The sequence below is a fragment of the Eublepharis macularius genome, chromosome 1 (genome assembly GCF_028583425.1).
Source record: "Eublepharis macularius isolate TG4126 chromosome 1, MPM_Emac_v1.0, whole genome shotgun sequence".
NCBI classification, from domain to species: Eukaryota; Metazoa; Chordata; class Lepidosauria; order Squamata; family Eublepharidae; genus Eublepharis; species Eublepharis macularius.
This window is the reverse complement of record NC_072790.1, coordinates 3005989-3023882: the sequence shown is the minus strand read 5'-3', so window position 1 is coordinate 3023882 and position 17894 is coordinate 3005989. Positions and strand designations below refer to the sequence as shown.

General features: G+C 46.4%; 1 protein-coding gene across 1 annotated transcript; it reads right to left on the bottom strand.

Moving 5' to 3' along the window:
- Positions 1-1829: 1829 nt before the first annotated feature.
- On the bottom strand, positions 1830-4973 carry LOC129343390 (protein S100-A12-like). The gene is made up of 3 exons (XM_054999576.1): positions 4926-4973; positions 3985-4141; positions 1830-2099 (listed from the first exon to the last, which is right to left on the bottom strand). The coding sequence occupies exons 2-3, from the start codon at positions 4126-4128 to the stop codon at positions 1941-1943; spliced, it is 303 nt and encodes a 100-aa protein (XP_054855551.1). The 5' UTR covers positions 4129-4141; positions 4926-4973; the 3' UTR covers positions 1830-1940.
- Positions 4974-17894: the final 12921 nt, after the last annotated feature.

Genomic DNA, 17894 nt, shown 5'->3' with positions numbered 1-17894 from the left:
GTGGCACGGGTTATCACTGGAACACCGATATGGGGGCACATAACACCGGTATTGCGCCAGCTGCATTGGTTACTGGTGGAGTACCGAATCAGGTTCAAGGTTTTGGTACTAACCTATAAAGCCCTATGTGGACTGGGACCGTCATATCTGCAGGACCGCCTCTCCCCATATGAGCCCCAGAGGACTCTTCGCTCAAGTAATAAACATCTATTGAAGATCCCTGGCCCTAGGGAGGCCCGCCTGGCATTGACCAGGGCCACGGCTTTTTCGACCCTGGCTCCAGCCTGGTGGAACGCTCTGTCTTATGAGACCAGGACCCGGCAGGACTTGTTAGCATTTTGCTGGGCCTGTAAGATGGAGCTGTTCTGCCAGGCATGTGGTTGATGCGAGGCAGTGCCCACAATCTAGTTGGGGGGGGTTAAACTATATGCCCTCCCATCCAATCTCTCCTTCCATCGCTCACATATTCTCCTGGTAAAAATGCTTATAGATGGTGAAAGGTGTGCGTTTAAATTATGTGCTGCTATGTTTCTTGTTTTTATATAGATGTAGTATTTTTTAAATGATGGTATGTACTATTTTATGTTTTTTAATGGTAATAATGGTTAATTGTGTAATGTGTTTTTATGTCTTGTTGTGATCCACCCTGAGCCCCCTGGTGTGGGGAGGGTGGACTATAAATTAAATTAAACTAAACTAAACTAAATTAAATTAAATTAAATTAAATTAAATTAAATTAATTAAATATTTTGAAAAACTGGCAGTACTATATGAATAGTACATTTATCTCATTTATCCCTCGCCCACTATTTCGTCTTTCCCTTCCCTAAAAGCCCCTGATATCCTTTCCCATTTTCTGGCTTCCTTCTTTCCTCCCCACCCACCAGCCTATCTTCCTTTATCTGCCATCCCATTTTCAGCATTCCTTACTTTTTTATCAGAATGTTTATAGTGGTTTCCAATACTATAGTTCTTGATGTTATTAAGTTCCATTGTTCTTGTTCTTGACTGTTCTTGATGCTATTAAATTCTAGAACATATTTCAGACTTCATGTTAGTATTTTAATAGTACTACACAATTGTGGGTGGAGATAAGGGTGAATCTGTTTCTCCAGTGAGGAGTGAATGGTACAAATTTAACAGTCAACACCCCAATGTTTCCCTCTGAGATGTCTTGCACAAGCAGGATAAAATAAATCCCAAGTACCTCCCTTTTCTGAAAGCTTTTATACAAGCACACTGTATGATTTATTCAATTGAAGTTAAAAATAACTCTAAGTAGGAAAGGGGGAAGAAAAAAAAGATGTTTTTATCCAGATTCATTTATGGTGGAAAGTGTTGTTAAGTCCTAGCTGACTTATGGTGACCTTGCTGGGATTTTCAAGGCAAGAGACTAATAGAGGTGGTTGTCATTGCCTGCCACTATATAGCAATCTTGGCCTTTTTTGGAGGTCTCTCATTCAATTATTAACCAAGGCCAACCCTGCTTAGTTTCTGAAATCTAATGAAAGGCTTGCCTAATCTATCCAGGTCAGGGCCCTGATTCCTTAGATTTCCTCAATGAGCCTTGGGCCAAGGGGATCCACCAGATCTCACCACCTGCTTCACCTTGATAACAAAGGAAAGTGGCATCCTTTAATAAATTAGTAACATTGCCCCTCCCCCTCAGGATTATACCTCACTTTAAAATGGTGTCACTGTATCTTTCAACCTTTCATTGGGAGCCCCCTCTGAATCTCTAAAAGAGGATGGGTTTGTTAAAACAAAATTTAGCCAGGAACCAGGCACAGAACAAATCACTGATAAAGAAAGAAGACCACCACATGAAGAACGTTAGATCCAATCTTTATTCTCTTTCAGTGACAGCCTCGAACAAGGAAGTCAAGGGGGTTCCCTTTGTTGGGTTTGCACTGGGTAGGTTTGCAAGGTATAGTGCCTTACTAAGCAGAAGACTCGGGGGTACCCCCGTGGATGCGATCGTGGCTCAAGATTGCCACAATTGTGATGAACTGCATGATTTCTCCAAAGCTGATCTCCTGATTTTGGTCCGTGTCCAGCTGTTCAAATACATTATCAAGTATTTTAGGGTCCTTTAATTTCTGTGGAAGAGAGGGATAGAAACAAAGGATAGTTATAGAGTGTGCTCAGATACCCCAATCCCATTAGATTCCCTCCAGAGATGGAAACAGGGTTGCTCCCCAATCCCTCCCAGTGTGCATTTTGATATGCATTTGCAGAGATAGAAATACAGTAGGACAGATTGCAACAACTCTAAAATATGAGCAGAAGATGTATAAAATACAAACCATATGAGCACCCCAAGATAAGAACATAATTGCTGGATCAGACCAGTGGCCTGTCTAGTCCAGAATCCTGTTTTACACAGGGGCCAACAGCTTTCCCTGGATAGCCAACAAACAGGGCATAGAGGCCAAAGTTGTACCTCTGATGTTGCCACATTTATATTTATTGCATACCTTTATATGCTACCTTTCTAACCCCAAGGTGGCAAACATCAGACTTCATTATTATTTTGCCTTATATCCTATCTGTTGCTTTAAGTATATTCTCCATTATACTACCTGTTGCTTTAAGTATGACCCTACTGGGTAGTTCTGTGTTGTCGAATGTCAGTCCTAAAATTGCTTATGCTTTGTTTCAGCATTTCTTCAACTCTGTATTGGATTTTTACTAATGTGATGTCTTTGTAAACTAGATCCAGAGGAGTTAGCCGTGTTAGTCTGTAGTAGCAAAATCAAAAAGAGTTCTTGTGCTGCAGTGCTGCTGAACTCTTTTTGATTTTGCTACTACAGACTAACACGGCAAACTCCTTTGAATCTTTACACAAGCAAACTGATCCCCACACCAAAAGGAGCTGTCTGCATCTCCATATCAAAGGAGTTGTTTACATCCCCCCTCTCCTCCTTCCCCCCTTTCCCCCCTCTCCTCCTCTATATTTGACCAGTTTCCTTCTGCCCTCCATGCATCTGACGAAGAGAACGTGATTCTCGAAAGCTTATGCTACAATAAAATTGGTTAGTCTTAAAGGTGCTACTGGACTCTTTTTGATTTTGTAAACTAGCATTTATTTATCCTATGGCATTGTTTATTGAAATGTCCTTGATATTGACTGGGCTAATTTCACACTATGAAATACGCCTTGACTCTCAGAGTCTCTCTACACAAGACAACTTACATGGGAACACTCAAGTGACTTAAGGCCAAGCTACACATGACGAATGACACTTGAACAGCAAGTGTATTTCTCCCTGTTCACTTGCCCTCCACTCAATCCACTTGCTGTTCAAGTGTCATTCGTCATGTGTAGCTTGGCCCTGACTTTCTGTGTGGTCTTATATTCAAGTGTCTCCCTAGCTGTGCATGTGTCTCCACAATGGGAGAAGTGTAAGAGCTTTCACTTGAGCATCCCCATGTAAGATGTCTTGTTTAGAATGAGAAAGGTGGACTATAAATGACATTAATAATAACAACAACAACAAACAACAACATTAAAACAATGTTTCAAATGTATATATAAAGTATATATAAATACAAGAAGAACATACAAACACACACACACTGGTAGCACTGATATTACGAGATTTACTGCTTTTTATATGATGGCAAACCACCCCATAAAAAGTCTGCCAAGAAAACGTCATGATGTGACGCCCCTCCACATGGGTCAGTAATGACTCGGTGCTTGCACAGGGGACTACCTTTACCTTTTTTAAAAAAAAATATGATTGATACTTCCGATAACTCCATCTTGAAAGTGTCATCCACAGCAACTGACTGTGCCATCCTAACCAGTTATATTCTTCTAAACTCATTGAATTCAGAGGACTTGAAGGTGGTATCTCTACTTAGGATTGCGCTGTTAGTGTCCCAGTTATAGTAAAACCTCCCTTTTGTTCATTATTGTATTTTCTCCTCTGTATTCCGACTCAAACAAAACTAATAGCCAAAGAATGTGTCTCTCACCTTCATGTAAGTTGGGAAGTTCTTAGTGATAAACTGCTTCAGCTCAGCTTTGTTGAGAGTATCATAGCTGCCCTCTTGGGCTGCGGATTCATGGAAATGTTTCAGGATGGTCTGAATGCATTGTTCCATTTCAGTCAGAGGCATCTTGAGTCTGCTTCTGGTCAATAAAAACAATAACTAGTTTACTTAGGGCCAAGCTACAAGTGACGAATGACACTTGAACAGCAAGTGTATTTCTCCATGTTCACTTGCCCTCCACTCAATCCACTTGCCAGGCAAGTGTCTTTCGTCATGTGTAGCTTGGCCCTTAGGGAGGAAAGGTGAAGACGTCCATCTCAACTCGACCATGTGAAATATATATTTTCCTCATTTTTTTCCCAAGAAACATGTGCTGGTTAATCATTTGTAAGAGTGCAGAAAAATGGAATTACAGGAGTATAGTATCTTCTACACTCATTTCTGATGTCCCACTGATGGTCTTTGATTTAATAGGTCTGACAAGTTTGTTTTTTCCCCTGCACTACAGTAAACAACACAATTACCAGAGATGGTAGTGGGAATTGTGAGGTCACATGTACCCCATCATTTCACCTTCAGCCATCTGAGGTAAAGGCTGTCTTAAAGACCAACTTAAAGACCATCTTAAAGACCAACTAGATTTCTAAAGTATAAACTTTTGGATCCAAAGAACTCTTGAGTCTTGAATGCTCATGCCCTGGAAATCTTGTTAGCCTTTAAGGTGCTATTGGACTTGAATCTTGGTCTTCTACTGCTTGCAGACCAATATGACTACCCACCTGAAAATCTCTAAGAAGGAATTCCTGTCTCTGTGCTCCCGTTGCTACAGCATGCAAAAGTTTCCCAAGGAACAAAAGTCCACATCAGTAGATAATCTTATCTGGCTCAAGTGCTGAACCAAAGATAACGCAGCAAGGACTTACCTTTGTCAATGAAGAATGAGAAAACAATAGTGGATCAAGAAGGTGCAGTGGTGATCCAAATATGGTCCCCACTTTTATAGCTCACTTCAGAATCTTGATCCCTCCCTGATTGTGAAATCTTTCTTGCAAAATCATACCATCCAATCTGTCACTCTGCACTGTGCATCTCAGGATATTTTCATGGTTCTTCCTTCTTTATTTGGCAAGTTCTAGAGAATTTTAGTCTGATTTTTTGTGTGTGTGGGAGAGGGGTCAAGAACTCTAGTCAATAGTACCTTAGTTTGCAAAACAAAGTTTTCCACTGAAGCAGTTGAAGAGTGCAAGGATAGAGTGTATATGTTTCCTTAATGCCTTTTAAATTATTATGAAACAGTAGCAATAAGTGTTTTTAAAGTGACTGCTGAGTTTAGTTTCATTTTTTCTTTCTTGCTGTTCACTGATGTGTTTAAATTTCCAGTGCATGAATGCATCCACTACCACCTTCACAATAAGGAAAAGCTGGCTTGAGTTTAGTGACCTTGGACAGGTTCTTATCTTAGAACATCAGATATGCTTTGCTAGATCAGATTGAAGTCTACCTTACATACCATTTTTGAAAAAAAATCCTAGTTCCCAGGAGATGCCAGATGATCAATCTATTGATTACAGTCAAAGACCAGCATAACACAGAAACAAGAAATTACATTACCCTAAAATATGATTAAAAAAAATAAAACCAATATACAATTTAAAATGTGGTACCAATATGCATTAAAGAATTGAAATGTTATATACATATAAATAAATCCAAATAAGTAGATACAATAGTTATGGCAGCATTATCCTATAAAATTATTCTATCAATTCATTTTTATTATATGGTTTTCCTAGAGACCTGGGCCCTTTTCACACTGCTTACCTTGACTCACAACGGTGTGGAACATCGAGCTAAAAATGCGGAAGATCGCGTTTTCTCGCTCGAGATTTGCGCGACATCGTGAGTCAAGGTAAGCAGTGTGAAAAGGGCCCTGGAGGCTGGCAACATTAGGAAAGGAGCACCTAATCCTTATATGCTACAAACATCATGCGTAAGTAGATACTTAAGGTTACCAAGGTCCACATGCCATTGTTCCATAATGATATTATATGCAAAATCACTTAGATGTAGTCAAAGTATCCGTTGTCATTGACACAACACAGTTGGAAGAATGTGGTATTACCCAAATAGGGGCTATGACAAACAAAGTATCCATGTAAGTCCCCACACATAGCATCTGATCAATTAATTCGGGGAACTTCTCCCTATGTATACCAGATTTCCAGTTCAGGGCAGCACTCCGAAAAGAACAAGGGAGAAAATAGCTCTTATATAAGGAAAGTCTTAATACCCAAAATGCAGTATGGAAAACGGAATGGCAAGAAGAACAAAATGAGACAGCAAAGCAATTGTACACAATAAAAAATTCAGAACCTTTGTATAAGCCTTCCTGGCTATGAGCTCTTGGCTATAGGGGAAAACCTGTACAAAAGGGATTGCCCCCCTCCAGACAGAATGAAGAGGCAGATACATATGTTGGGAACTAAGGGCCAACTTTATTTTGGCAACAACATAGCATTAATATAAAGCAGCAAGGGCCTAACTAGTGGTACAGGTCAAGCCCTGGGGTCACCCGAGATCTCTGCATTGACCTGTCTGTGTGAGCCCTTCTGCCCTGGGGCCCTGCTGGTGGCATACGTAACCTCCACCAAGCCTATAGCACCCCCCTGCCATCTAACATGACAGGCTATACTTGTACAAGGCGTTGCATGTGGCAGTCTGCCCTCTCAACTGGCAGCTGTCAAACAATACCAGCAATCCTAACAGACCCTGATTCCCCCTAATGGGGACGTGCCAAGGATACACACCAGCATGCTCATTTTTCCAAACCTTATCCTGCCAGGGAGAACCTATTTACAGCACCACCACCAAGCCAATTACCACAGCCCACACAAGGAGTGCATGATAGACGGGAAAAAAAACCCTCCACGCTCAGATAGCCAATTGAAGTACGAAGGAAAAAAATCCTACCTGGCCCTGTTATTCAGTGGCCAGCTAAGCCTGCACTACTGTAGAGCAGGTGGGTGGCCCGAGCATGAAGCAACAGCTGCGCAGAGCTGGGCGGAGTCACCTTAAGAGCTCTTGGCTCTGTCTCCCTGCAGATTCCCGGATAGCTGGGAAGAGCGCGCTGAGTCTCTTCTCCACCAGGGAGACAAAGAACGGCCCCCGACTTAAAGCAGTGTCGCTGTTAGCAGTGAGGGCCAGATTGGCTAGCTATATAGAAAGCTGGGAGTGTTTTCTGGAGGGAAGGGGAAATAAAACATATGAACCTGAACATGAAGAGAAAAAATGAATGAGGGTCCAGTCCAGGAAATCAATGAGAAGTAGGGCCAAGCTACACATGACGAATGACACTTGAACGGCAAGTGGATTGAGTGGAGGGCAAGTGAACAGGGAGAAATACACTTGCTGTTCAAGTGCCATTCGTCACTTGTAACTTGGCCCATAGATACAAGGCAAGTGGAGCCAACTCCATGAGCATGGGAAGAAGAATGGAGAGAATAATTCTCTACAGATTTGAAAAACTCAAGAGGTTTTTTTAGACATCTTGATCCCAATGTTTGCCCAATGCAGGGGCACCACTGAAATTACAGTAAGAAATTAGGATTAAATTTTGTTCTCCTCTCTTCCATTTTTCCATTTCTCCTCACAACACCCCTGTGAAGTAGGTTAGGCTGAGAGTATGTGAGTGTCCCAAGGTCACCCAAGTTTTCATGGCAGACCAGGAAAACAGACTTGAGTCCATCACTTTAGTCACTACACTACACCAACACACAAGGGAGTGGAGTATGAATGGAGTATTAGGCAGGGTGTCACACCAGTCCTGGATCTCAACCTTGCTTAGGTGATGAGGTTATACATTGCCTTTCAGGCAAATGAGCACTTTGGCAGCCTCTTGATTGTATTTGGCTAGGCACTGGGAATCTATGGCCTGGATAGAGGCTCTTAGTTATTGTCCTTCAAAATCAGCATGATGAAGTTAAGACAAGTTTGGAGAGGCTGCGGAACTCTGAAATGAGGCTTAATCAATAGGCATGGGTAGTTGAGTTGCTCCCATCAAGGAGTATCTGGGGACACCTGCCCCTGTCCTCAGGGATCCTAAACCCAATATCAGAATTGGATTTGTAATCATAGCTCCAGCACTGTATAGCCAGTAATTCTGGGGTGCATAGAGTTGAGGTCCTGGAGAGGATGGAATCACCACACAATAGTGAAGTCAACTCATAACTAAGAAGAGAGGGATTTTGAACATGTACAGATTGCCTTTCTATTGCTGAGTAAGTACCTAGAGCCACCATTCTTGCACATTCCTGTAAACACAGGAAAAGCTCCACTGGGGCACAGCGAGGTTCCAACATCAAGTCCAGCATCCTGGTTTCTGTTAGTAGCTTAAAATGCTTTCAAGAAGACCACAAGAAAGGTGAGGAGGAGCTATCGCCTGTCAGCAACTGTCATACAGGGGTACATTGTGGAGTCTCCATTTGGCAAAAAGGCTAATTGTAGAGGCTAGATTCTGCTCTAGAAAATCATCTGGGGTTATCCTAGAAGGAAAGCCTGTTGTGACTGTGCACATACATACTTGAAGGAACTTTTCTCCCTGAACACACACACACACCAACTGAGGATTGGCAGAATGTCTTCTCTTAATAATCCCGTCTTTTCAGGAGGATCGTTTCTCTTCTGTTAGGGCTACAGTTTCCTTCGTAATAGCCCCCATTTTGAGAAAGATGTTGCCAGAGAAGGTTCACAGTGTCCCCTGTGGATCTTTGGATGGAAACTAAAATTGATTTGATATTGGTTGTCAAACGTGAGATTTGGATGTCTGGTTTTTGGAGTTCTCAGGAGGAGTTTGGGTGAAATGTTTGTCTAGACTGGAAGGAATTGTGTTTGTGTGTGTCTGTGTATACTGATTTTAATGCTTTCTGTATTTTATTATGACCTTGATTTTATGGATGAGGGTGTTAATTATTTTGTAAACCACTGGGTTCTGTGAAAAAAAATGGGATAAAATGATTAAATAAATATATCAAAACTATTAGCCAGGATTTTGACTAATCCCTTTTAAAATCCAATAATCTAACAGTCCTAACCCTGTGGCAGTGTGATAAAAATTACATTTTATGCCTGACCTGAGTCTCTCCCAATTTGATTGGTGAATCTTGAGAAATATTATTGGAGGATTTTTTTTCTCTGTCCACTTTCTTCATAGCATGCATAACTCTATAACGTCATATCATGCCCCCTAATACTCTTTTTTATTAAAGTGAGAAGCCTTAAACTCTTATCATTGCATGGAAGGAGCTTCTCCCCCTGATCATTTTGGTTGCCTTTCTCTGCTCTTTTTTTTTTTTATAATTTTTTTATTTTTCAGCATACTACAAAACACTACAATAACACTACACAAGACTATCACAAGGGAAAGGAAAGGATGAAGAGAAAGGGAAGGGGCGGGGAAAAAGGGACATAAAGGGAAGGATAAACTACATTCAACACTACACTTCAATGTTTTCCCTTCATACTGCCATAATAGAAAAAGATAGCTCAATAAAATGATGATGGGGTGGTTAATCATACAAAATACACATTTCAAATTCTAATTAAACTTTCCTCCCCCTTCTAGGTCCCGGACGCAATTCTCTCTGTGCAACCGCCACTGCAGTGTTCTCCTCCTCCCCCCCCCTCAGACTTCTCCTTTTCTTCGTTCTTGGTGCAGCGGAATTCCGGGTTTTTATCCTCAAAATCCTTTAGTTGATCTTCTGATAATATCTTATGGGCTTGATCTTTATGTCTAAACCATATTCCTTCCGGAAGTAACCATTTATACTTTATTCCATGGTCCCTCAGAAGAGCTGCGAACTTTTTATACTTAAAACGTCTTTTCCGGACTAGAAATGGAACGTCCTTCAAAATCTTGACTTTAAGACCCATAAAGTCCAATTCCGCATTGTATGAGTTATATAGGATAGTGTCCCGAATCTTTTAAAATGAAAAGTCAATGATGATCTCGTGAGGCAACTGTCGCTTTGTTGCATATTTGGAAGAAGCCCGACGGACCTCCAAAATGGCGCTTTTAACCTCTTCTTTGGTTGTCCTCGCGGGTATCGCCAATAGTTCCGAGACCAAATCCCACAGATCCTCATTTTCCTCCTCTTTCACGTTTTGGAGACGCAAAGTTGTCTGCGTTCGTTCCACCTGTAGCCCGATCAGCTGGTTCTCGACCAGCTTCAGCTCTTTTTTTGTAGCCTTCACAAGTGACGCACTTTCCAGAGCAGACTTCTCTGCCCCCCCTGCTACTTCCTTAATGGTTTTCACTTCGCTTTCAATTGAGCCCACCCTTTGATCAGTTTCGTTCAGCTTGTCAACAAAGGGTTTTATGGCTTCCACCACCGCCCTGCGCACCAACTCTTCGAGCGACTCTCCCTTCTGCAAGGTAGCCGAAATTGACTTACCGAGAGCGGGACTTTGCTTCTTTGCTGCCATTTTGGGGGGGGGGGCGCCAGCCAAATTCTGGAACTCACCAAAGGGGAAGAGCGAGTCTTCTTCAGATCAACCTCTCCTTCACCAACGCTTGTAAAACAGAAGGGATTCGCTTGTTTACAGGCTTCCGCCTGTTTCTTTTATTTGCCGTTTCTCGTTGCCCAGCGGCACTCAAGGCGCCGCGCACGTCTGCCGGCCTCCATAGGGACAAATGGGCAATTCCCCCCCCCTGCATTGATTTCGGGGAGTTCTTCCCGCAGCGTCCCGGACCCTGCCTCCCTCACTGGGAGTCCTGGGGGCTAATCCTTGCAGATCAGCCGCCCGGTCAGGGTGCCCGGTCGCTTCCTCCCGGACCGGCCGAGAGGAGCGTCCGGCATGGCTGAGAAAGCAAAACCGAATCCGCCTTTCTCTGCTCTTGACGTATCTCTACGATGTTTTGCTTCGTAGTGGAAAGATGCAGATGATGATCCGTGGTTAAGTTTCATTTCAAAAATTAAAAGTTGGTTTCAGAGATGTGCTTGAGAGAGAGCACGCAACCATTGTTAAATGGAAATCAAAGTGCTTCTTACAATTTGCAGATAAACATTTTTGGAAAATGCATTAATTCTGATTTAGAGAACTGGGTGGAGCTGTTGTTTTATGAACAAGATTATTTTATTTCTCCTAAGGTCTTCACCAATCCCCCCCCTTTTTTTTAGTGATGATGCAGTTTATCAAGGGAACAAATGAGGGATTTTGCAACCCAAGTCTAGAATTCAGCAAAATCAATTTCCTAGTTATCACGTATGTTGATTTCCTTAGTTTTTCAGCAGCCTCCGGTTCTCAGGATTTCTGCATATAGAAAAAATAAATAAAGGATAAAACTGAGACAATAATAATATAATAACATTAGATTTCTATATCACTCTTCAGGCCAACTTAACACCCATTCAGAGCAGTTTGCAAAATGTGTTATTATTATCCCCATGACAATCACCCTGTGAGGTGGGTGGGGCTGAGAGAGCTCCGGGAGAGCTATGACTTACCCAAGGTCACCCAGCTGGCTTCAAGTGGAGGAGTGGGGGATCAAACCCAGCTCTCCAGGTTAGAATCCTGCTGCTCTTAACCACTACACCAAACTAGCTTTGAGATACTATTTTGGATGCCAGCAGGATGTTTTTAAAGAATTTGAGTTGGCAAACATATCCCATAGCTCAGCACCAAATGGGTTATGTGGATTTCATTTAGAAGCCCTTCCCAAAGTCTTTGGCAAAGCCTGAGTAGAATTTTCTTTTAATAAATAAAATCACTCTCCCTGCTCTGCTTGTGTGTGTATGTGTGGTGACTTTTAAAACATCTCTGCAATCGCCAAAATTTTTAAAGCTTGCTGTCCTAGATGTCCGGCAGTTAAACCTCTGAGCGGAGGTGAAATATTCCCAGACTCCATTGGGTTGGAGCCTTTGATTGCATATCCAGAAGTGACATCACAGAGTCAGAAACACTCTAGGAATCTCTCAAATCTCTATGGTAAAATGATAGAGGTTTTGAGAATTCCTAGAACATCTGTGACACCATGATACCACTTCCATCACAACCAAAAGCAAGAGGCAGTCTCCAACATGATCCAAAGAACAGGAGCCGAAAACAGCGAGAGACTATGGCTACACAATATGAAACACATGGGTACACAATTATCAGAAAAATAATTTATGAAAACTGCTGAATAAAGATTGCCCCCCTAGTCGGAATGAGAGACAGACACAAGGCTTTGGGTTTAACAAATGGGCCGCTTTATTAAAATGACAACAGCAAACAAGAAACTGCGGCAGGGGCCTAACTAGCGGTACAGGTCAGGCCCTGGGGTCACTCTTGGACCCTGCCCTGTCCTGTCTGGGCGAGCACCCGCTGCCCCGGGTGCGAGCCATCCAACAAATGGCTGGGACCCGGCCTGGCCAGGCATAGTGGTTCACCCCTGTAAAGCTCCCCCACCCGGCCGTACGGCAGCGGGGGGAGACTGGCTTGTCCAGGGGTTCCCCACCGCGGGCGTCTGACCTCGCAGCTGGGCCGTACGGCAGCCAGCCGCTCCTGAAAGACCCCAGTTCCCCACCAATGGGGAGGTGCCAAGGGTGCTCACCGGCCCGCTACAGAGTTTTCCCTGACTAAAATCCTGCCACCGCAGAGGCCAAGCCTCTGCTTAGGCCTCTGCGCCCCACAAATGGCTTAAAGCCAACCTAAGCCCCAGCCGCAGATCATTCAGAAAAATGCTGTTTCCTCTGGGAGAGAGGTGCACACCATCCCCTCTGTAGAGGTCAACAGACTCGGCCCAAATCTGCGGATGGGGCAAGTAAATCCCCAACCCACCTGACATTGCCTTGAATAGGGCTCTATTGGCCATCCGCCTAGCCTTTTCCATTGCTCTGTGGTCCAATGCTTCCCGCCACACCCGGCGCGGAAGCATTGCCGACCAGAAAATTAGGACACCGGGCCATCTTTTCTTAATCTCAAGAAAGTCATCCCGGACCTGCCATGAAAGGGCCACACCCTTCACTAACCCCAAGTCGTTGCCACCTAAATGAACAACCAATATATGGGGCGGCAGAGCACTCCTCCCAACAAACAATAGCGGCAGCAGTCCAGCCCACCGCAAACCTCTTCTGCCCAGCCACTCCACAGTGGCCCACTGGCTGAGTCCAAGCTGGGACCCGATGCGTGTCCTCTTCGCTTGGTGCGCCGCCCAGAAGACCATACTGTGGCCACAAATGAGGATCCGCACCCTCTGCCGCCTGGCCACAGCCCCTGCAAGAAAAGACATGTCAGGACAAATGCCCACATCCCAGAGGCCTTATGTACGATTTGTAAGCCCCCGAACGCCACCGTCCTACCCTTTGGATGTCAGGTGCTGAATAACCCATTGCCGCAGCAGTAGAAGCAGCGCCGATCCGGAACGAGTGCGTCCCAAATCTGACTCCCGCCAAACCAAGCTTGCATAGTGCCCTGCCCGTGACCGACCAAAACTGATACTTAGTCAACGGGGCGCCATCCCGGTGGCAAAAAAGCACTCCAGGTGCTTCACCCCGCACTGACATATAAGTCCTCAGAGCCGCCACCGGGCATAAATCGGGATGGGCGCAGCGGCCTAGCACAACATCCGCCCCTTTTCCACGTTGGTCAGTTTTGGAGCGCCCAATCCGAAGAACCACTTGGTCCCCCACAAATTTCACATCCGTTGTCGAAAGGGCGCAGCCAGAAGCGTCCTTACGGGACTGAGGGACCATCTCGCTGACTCTAAGAGCACCAAAAAAGGCAATCAAAGATGCAGCGTGAAACAGCCTCTCTTCGAACTGGGAGCTACATACCACCGACCACGTGTTTTTCAAACCCTGAAGGATGGACGGAGAAATAGGCTGCCTATCGTCCTTCGGGGACTCAACTTCCCTAGACCACCCCTCCAACATTTTCCGAATGCGGAAGTCACCTGTGGCATCCGAGAAACCCCGAGCCTTAGCGGCAAAAGCCAGCGCAGCCAGCTGGCTGCGTATGTACTTAACTCCGAGTCCCTTACCTTTCTGAGCCACACAGAAGTGTGCTACCTGCTCGACCGGGATGGGCCAAGATTGGCGGAGACCTACCTCCTGCCTAAATGCAGCAAACTGCTTTACTGCCCGGTCGTATGCCCTCCTGGTACTAGGGGCAATAGCCAATTGGATGGCCCTGGAGGCTTCGGATTCCCAATCCTCCACAGCTCCTGAGGTACCAGGGCAGGCAGCAAATCGGCCTCGGGGGCAAGCTGACGAAACCGGTCCATCTGCAGACGAGACAAGGCGTCTGCCACCTCATTGTTTATACCAGGGATATGCCTGGCCGAAAACAATATATTAAGGTGCAAGCACCTTAAAGTAAAGGCACGGACCAAGTTCATAACACGGGGCGATTTAGAGGAAAGGGAGTTAACAACCTGAACCACTGCCATATTATCGCACCAAAAGTGCACAGAGTGGTTGGCTAGCTCCTCCCCCCAAAGATAAACCACCACTAGGATAGGGAAGAACTCCAGTAACGTCAAATCCCTATGCAGCCCTGCTTCCAACCAATCCCTGGGCCACCTGGCAGCACACCAATGCCTTCTGAAATAAATACCAAGCTCTACCGAACCCGAGGCATCAGAGGAGACTTGCAGCTCCCCTTCCAACAATAGCTCTTGCCTCCAAAAGGAAACCCCATTGAAACCCTGCAAGAATTGCAGCCAAACTTCCAGGTCTTCTCGCATTCCTTTAGAAATGCGGATTCTATGGTGCGGGAGACGTAATGTCCCCATGGCATCGCAAAGACGCCGCAGGAAGGCTCTGCCAGGTGCTACAACCTTGCAGGCGAAATTCAAGTGCCCAACTACCTGCTGAAGCTCCAACAAGGACACCTTGCGCTTACCCAGCAGGGTCTGCAAGCGTGCCTTCAAGTCCAAGAGCTTATCAACCGGCAGCTTTGAAGTCTGCAGCAAGGTGTCCAGTTCAACACCCAAGAAGGTCAGGACAGTTGAAGGGCCCTCCGTCTTTTCGTGTGCTAGGGGCACACCCAGCTCATCCGCCAGGCGAATAAAATCCCCTAAAAGACGGGCACACTGTCCCGTCCCTGAGGGCCCAACCAGGATAAAATCATCCAAATAGTGGGCGGAGTCATGGCAACCCTGCCTCTGACGCAAAGCCCACTCCAGAAAAGAACTAAAACGCTCGAAAACTGCGCAAGAAATGGAACAGCCCATCGGGAGTGCCCTGTCCATATAAAATTGACCCTCAAAGGCAAACCCGAGGAGCTCGAAGTCCTCTGGGTGAACTGGGAGAAGACGGAATGCCGACTTAATATCGCATTTCGCCATCTCTGCTCCCTGGCCACAGCGTCTAACCACCCTAACTGCTTGATCGAAAGACGTGTAACGCACAGAGCACAGGTGCTCTGGTATTGCGTCATTCACAGAGCCACCCCTGGGGTAAGATAGGTGGTGAATCAACCTAAATTCACCCGGTGCTTTCTTAGGCACCACACCCAGGGGGGATACACGTAGATTAGGCACAGGAGGGGAGGGAAAAGGGCCTAAAACCCTGCCCTCTGTGCACTCTTTGGCTATCTTAGCCCGCACTACCTTCTCCATGCCCACCACTGAACGCAAGTTGGAGGACATGAAGGGGGTCCTGGGCCCCTGAAACGGAATCCTGAAACCGAACTTGAAACCATCTAACAAAAACTGGGCGTCCGCCCCATTAGGGTAAGATGCCAACATGGCTTCAAGAACCCTCACCTTTATTGGGCTGGGACCCTTTTCCAGGGCCCTGTTGCCCAGCTGAACCACCCCCCTTCTTAACAAATGGCTTCTGCCTCTTACAGGCACTGAGAGCATGTGGTCCCCTACAGATTGGGCACTCGTGTCCATAGCGGCAGTTCTTCCGGCTGCAAGCCCCGCGTGAGGTAAACTCAAAGCAAAGCAGTCGGGGCTGAACCGACTGCCCCGCAAACGTGTGGGGGGTAGAAAAAGTAGAGGAAGATCCTGCAGCACCTGCCGAGGATCGCTGTACGATGTGCCCGCTATCCGAACGGTCCCCCACGCTAGACTTAGCTGGGGTCATCAGCTGCAGCCATAGGTGATGATGAATTTGGTCCCATGGCAAGGCAGGGTTAAGGGCGGCCCTCATCCTAAACTCTTCGTCATATTGCAGCCAAGCTGCACCGGCGAAGTCAGTGTGCGCTCTGTATATGATGTCCATATACTGAAATAATGGAGCCGCCCTCCAAGGTTGCACCCTAGCAATAACTCCAGCATAGATCAAAAACCCGGGAAGCCAATTTGCCCAGGTCCTATCGATCTTGCGGCACTTAAGGCGCTCCTTGTCCCTGTCCTCCAGATCCTCTTTGTCCTTCTTCTCCAGTTCCCTGAAGAGAAGGGTAAAGATATCAACGTACTCCCCGCGTAAAATCTTCTCCCTGGTGGCAGGGGTCAGGTGATCCCCAAGCGGCATAGCTGTATCCCCAACTGGCAGGGCCCTATAAGGCACATTGCCATAGTTGGTCCATGGGATCCCCATAATTGACCCCCAAGGAGGTATGATTCCCATACCACACTGAGGTTGAATGGGAGAAGCAGCCCAACCCGGAGGGCCAGTGGTCTGCCCAGTAACTGGCGACTGACCCCAATGGCTTATATCAGAGACCAACCCAGATCCAGCAGACCCACCTGATGAGCCAGCACGCATGTAAGGAGTGTATTGAGTAGGCTGTGTACCCGCAGTGTGCTGAGAGGCTTGACTCGCTTGAGCCCAAGGCCAAGCCACCCCGTGCTGGGGCCAAAAAGACTTACCCTCGCCGTCAGGGGGCTGCACGACCAGGGCCACTTGTCCAGCTTCCTCTGGCCAGTTCCCTTCGAATCCAGATGTTCCGGGCTCAACCGACTCCTCCTCGATAACCTGTCCACTGGCTGGAGCAGCTTGGGCCACCGCACTGTCAACGGATGTACCCTCCAAAGCAGCCAAACGAGATAAGATATCATTAATTGAAGCCGATTTAGAAGCAGCACGCACAGGTCTTTTACTAGCTGCCCCCGAAGGAGCAACCGTAGCAGACCTAGCCTGCTCCAACGCCTCGAGCCTTGCCAAAATGTCCCGCCTAACAGGACCTCCATCCTCCTCGTCCGAAGACAGGACAACTGCTGGCCGCTTTGTGGCGCGTGCCGCGGGCTGCTTGCCCTTGGAGGTGCCCACACCTTTTTTTGGGCCCATGACTGAGAACCTTTGATAAGCTGAGAGGAAAGTAGTGCTAATCGGCTATCTAGCCAAAGTAAGGCCTGCTAGAAAATGCTGAACAGCCACTAGCAGTCACCCTGGGTCAGCCAAGGGAGATTGCCGCAAGGCCACCGAACAAGGTGGGGCCTGTATAGTTTAACAAGCAGCCCCGCTCCAACTACTACGCTCAAGCCACCCTTAGCCTCCAGATGCTGTACCACCAAAACGGCAGTAGGAATAATAAACTGCCGGATGGGCTGAGCGAGCAGATGGCGACCTACCTCCGCAGTATCAACTCCCCAAAATGGCCTCCACGACCCAGTGCTAAAATGGCCGCCCCCGATATAACTGCTCGAAGCGCACAGGCCCAGGTGGCAAGCGGCAGGGAGAGCAGGGAATTAAAGCCACCGCCTATGGCCACACTTAACCAAAGTGTTCAGTGCAGCGCTCAGGAATTCCCCTAAAATTCCCCACGCAGCCGACAAGCAGGCTGCAGAGCAGCCCGATGGGGAAATCCCAAGGCGAGGCTCGGGCGTCTGCGCACCTAAGAGGCCCAACTCCCACGGGGCGGAAAGGCCGAGCGCAACAGCCCGCCGCGGCAAAGCCGCCTAGCACAGCCTAATCCCGCCGCCCTTCTAAAGTTGCGCAGCGCAGGAGCACCCCAGCTAAAAC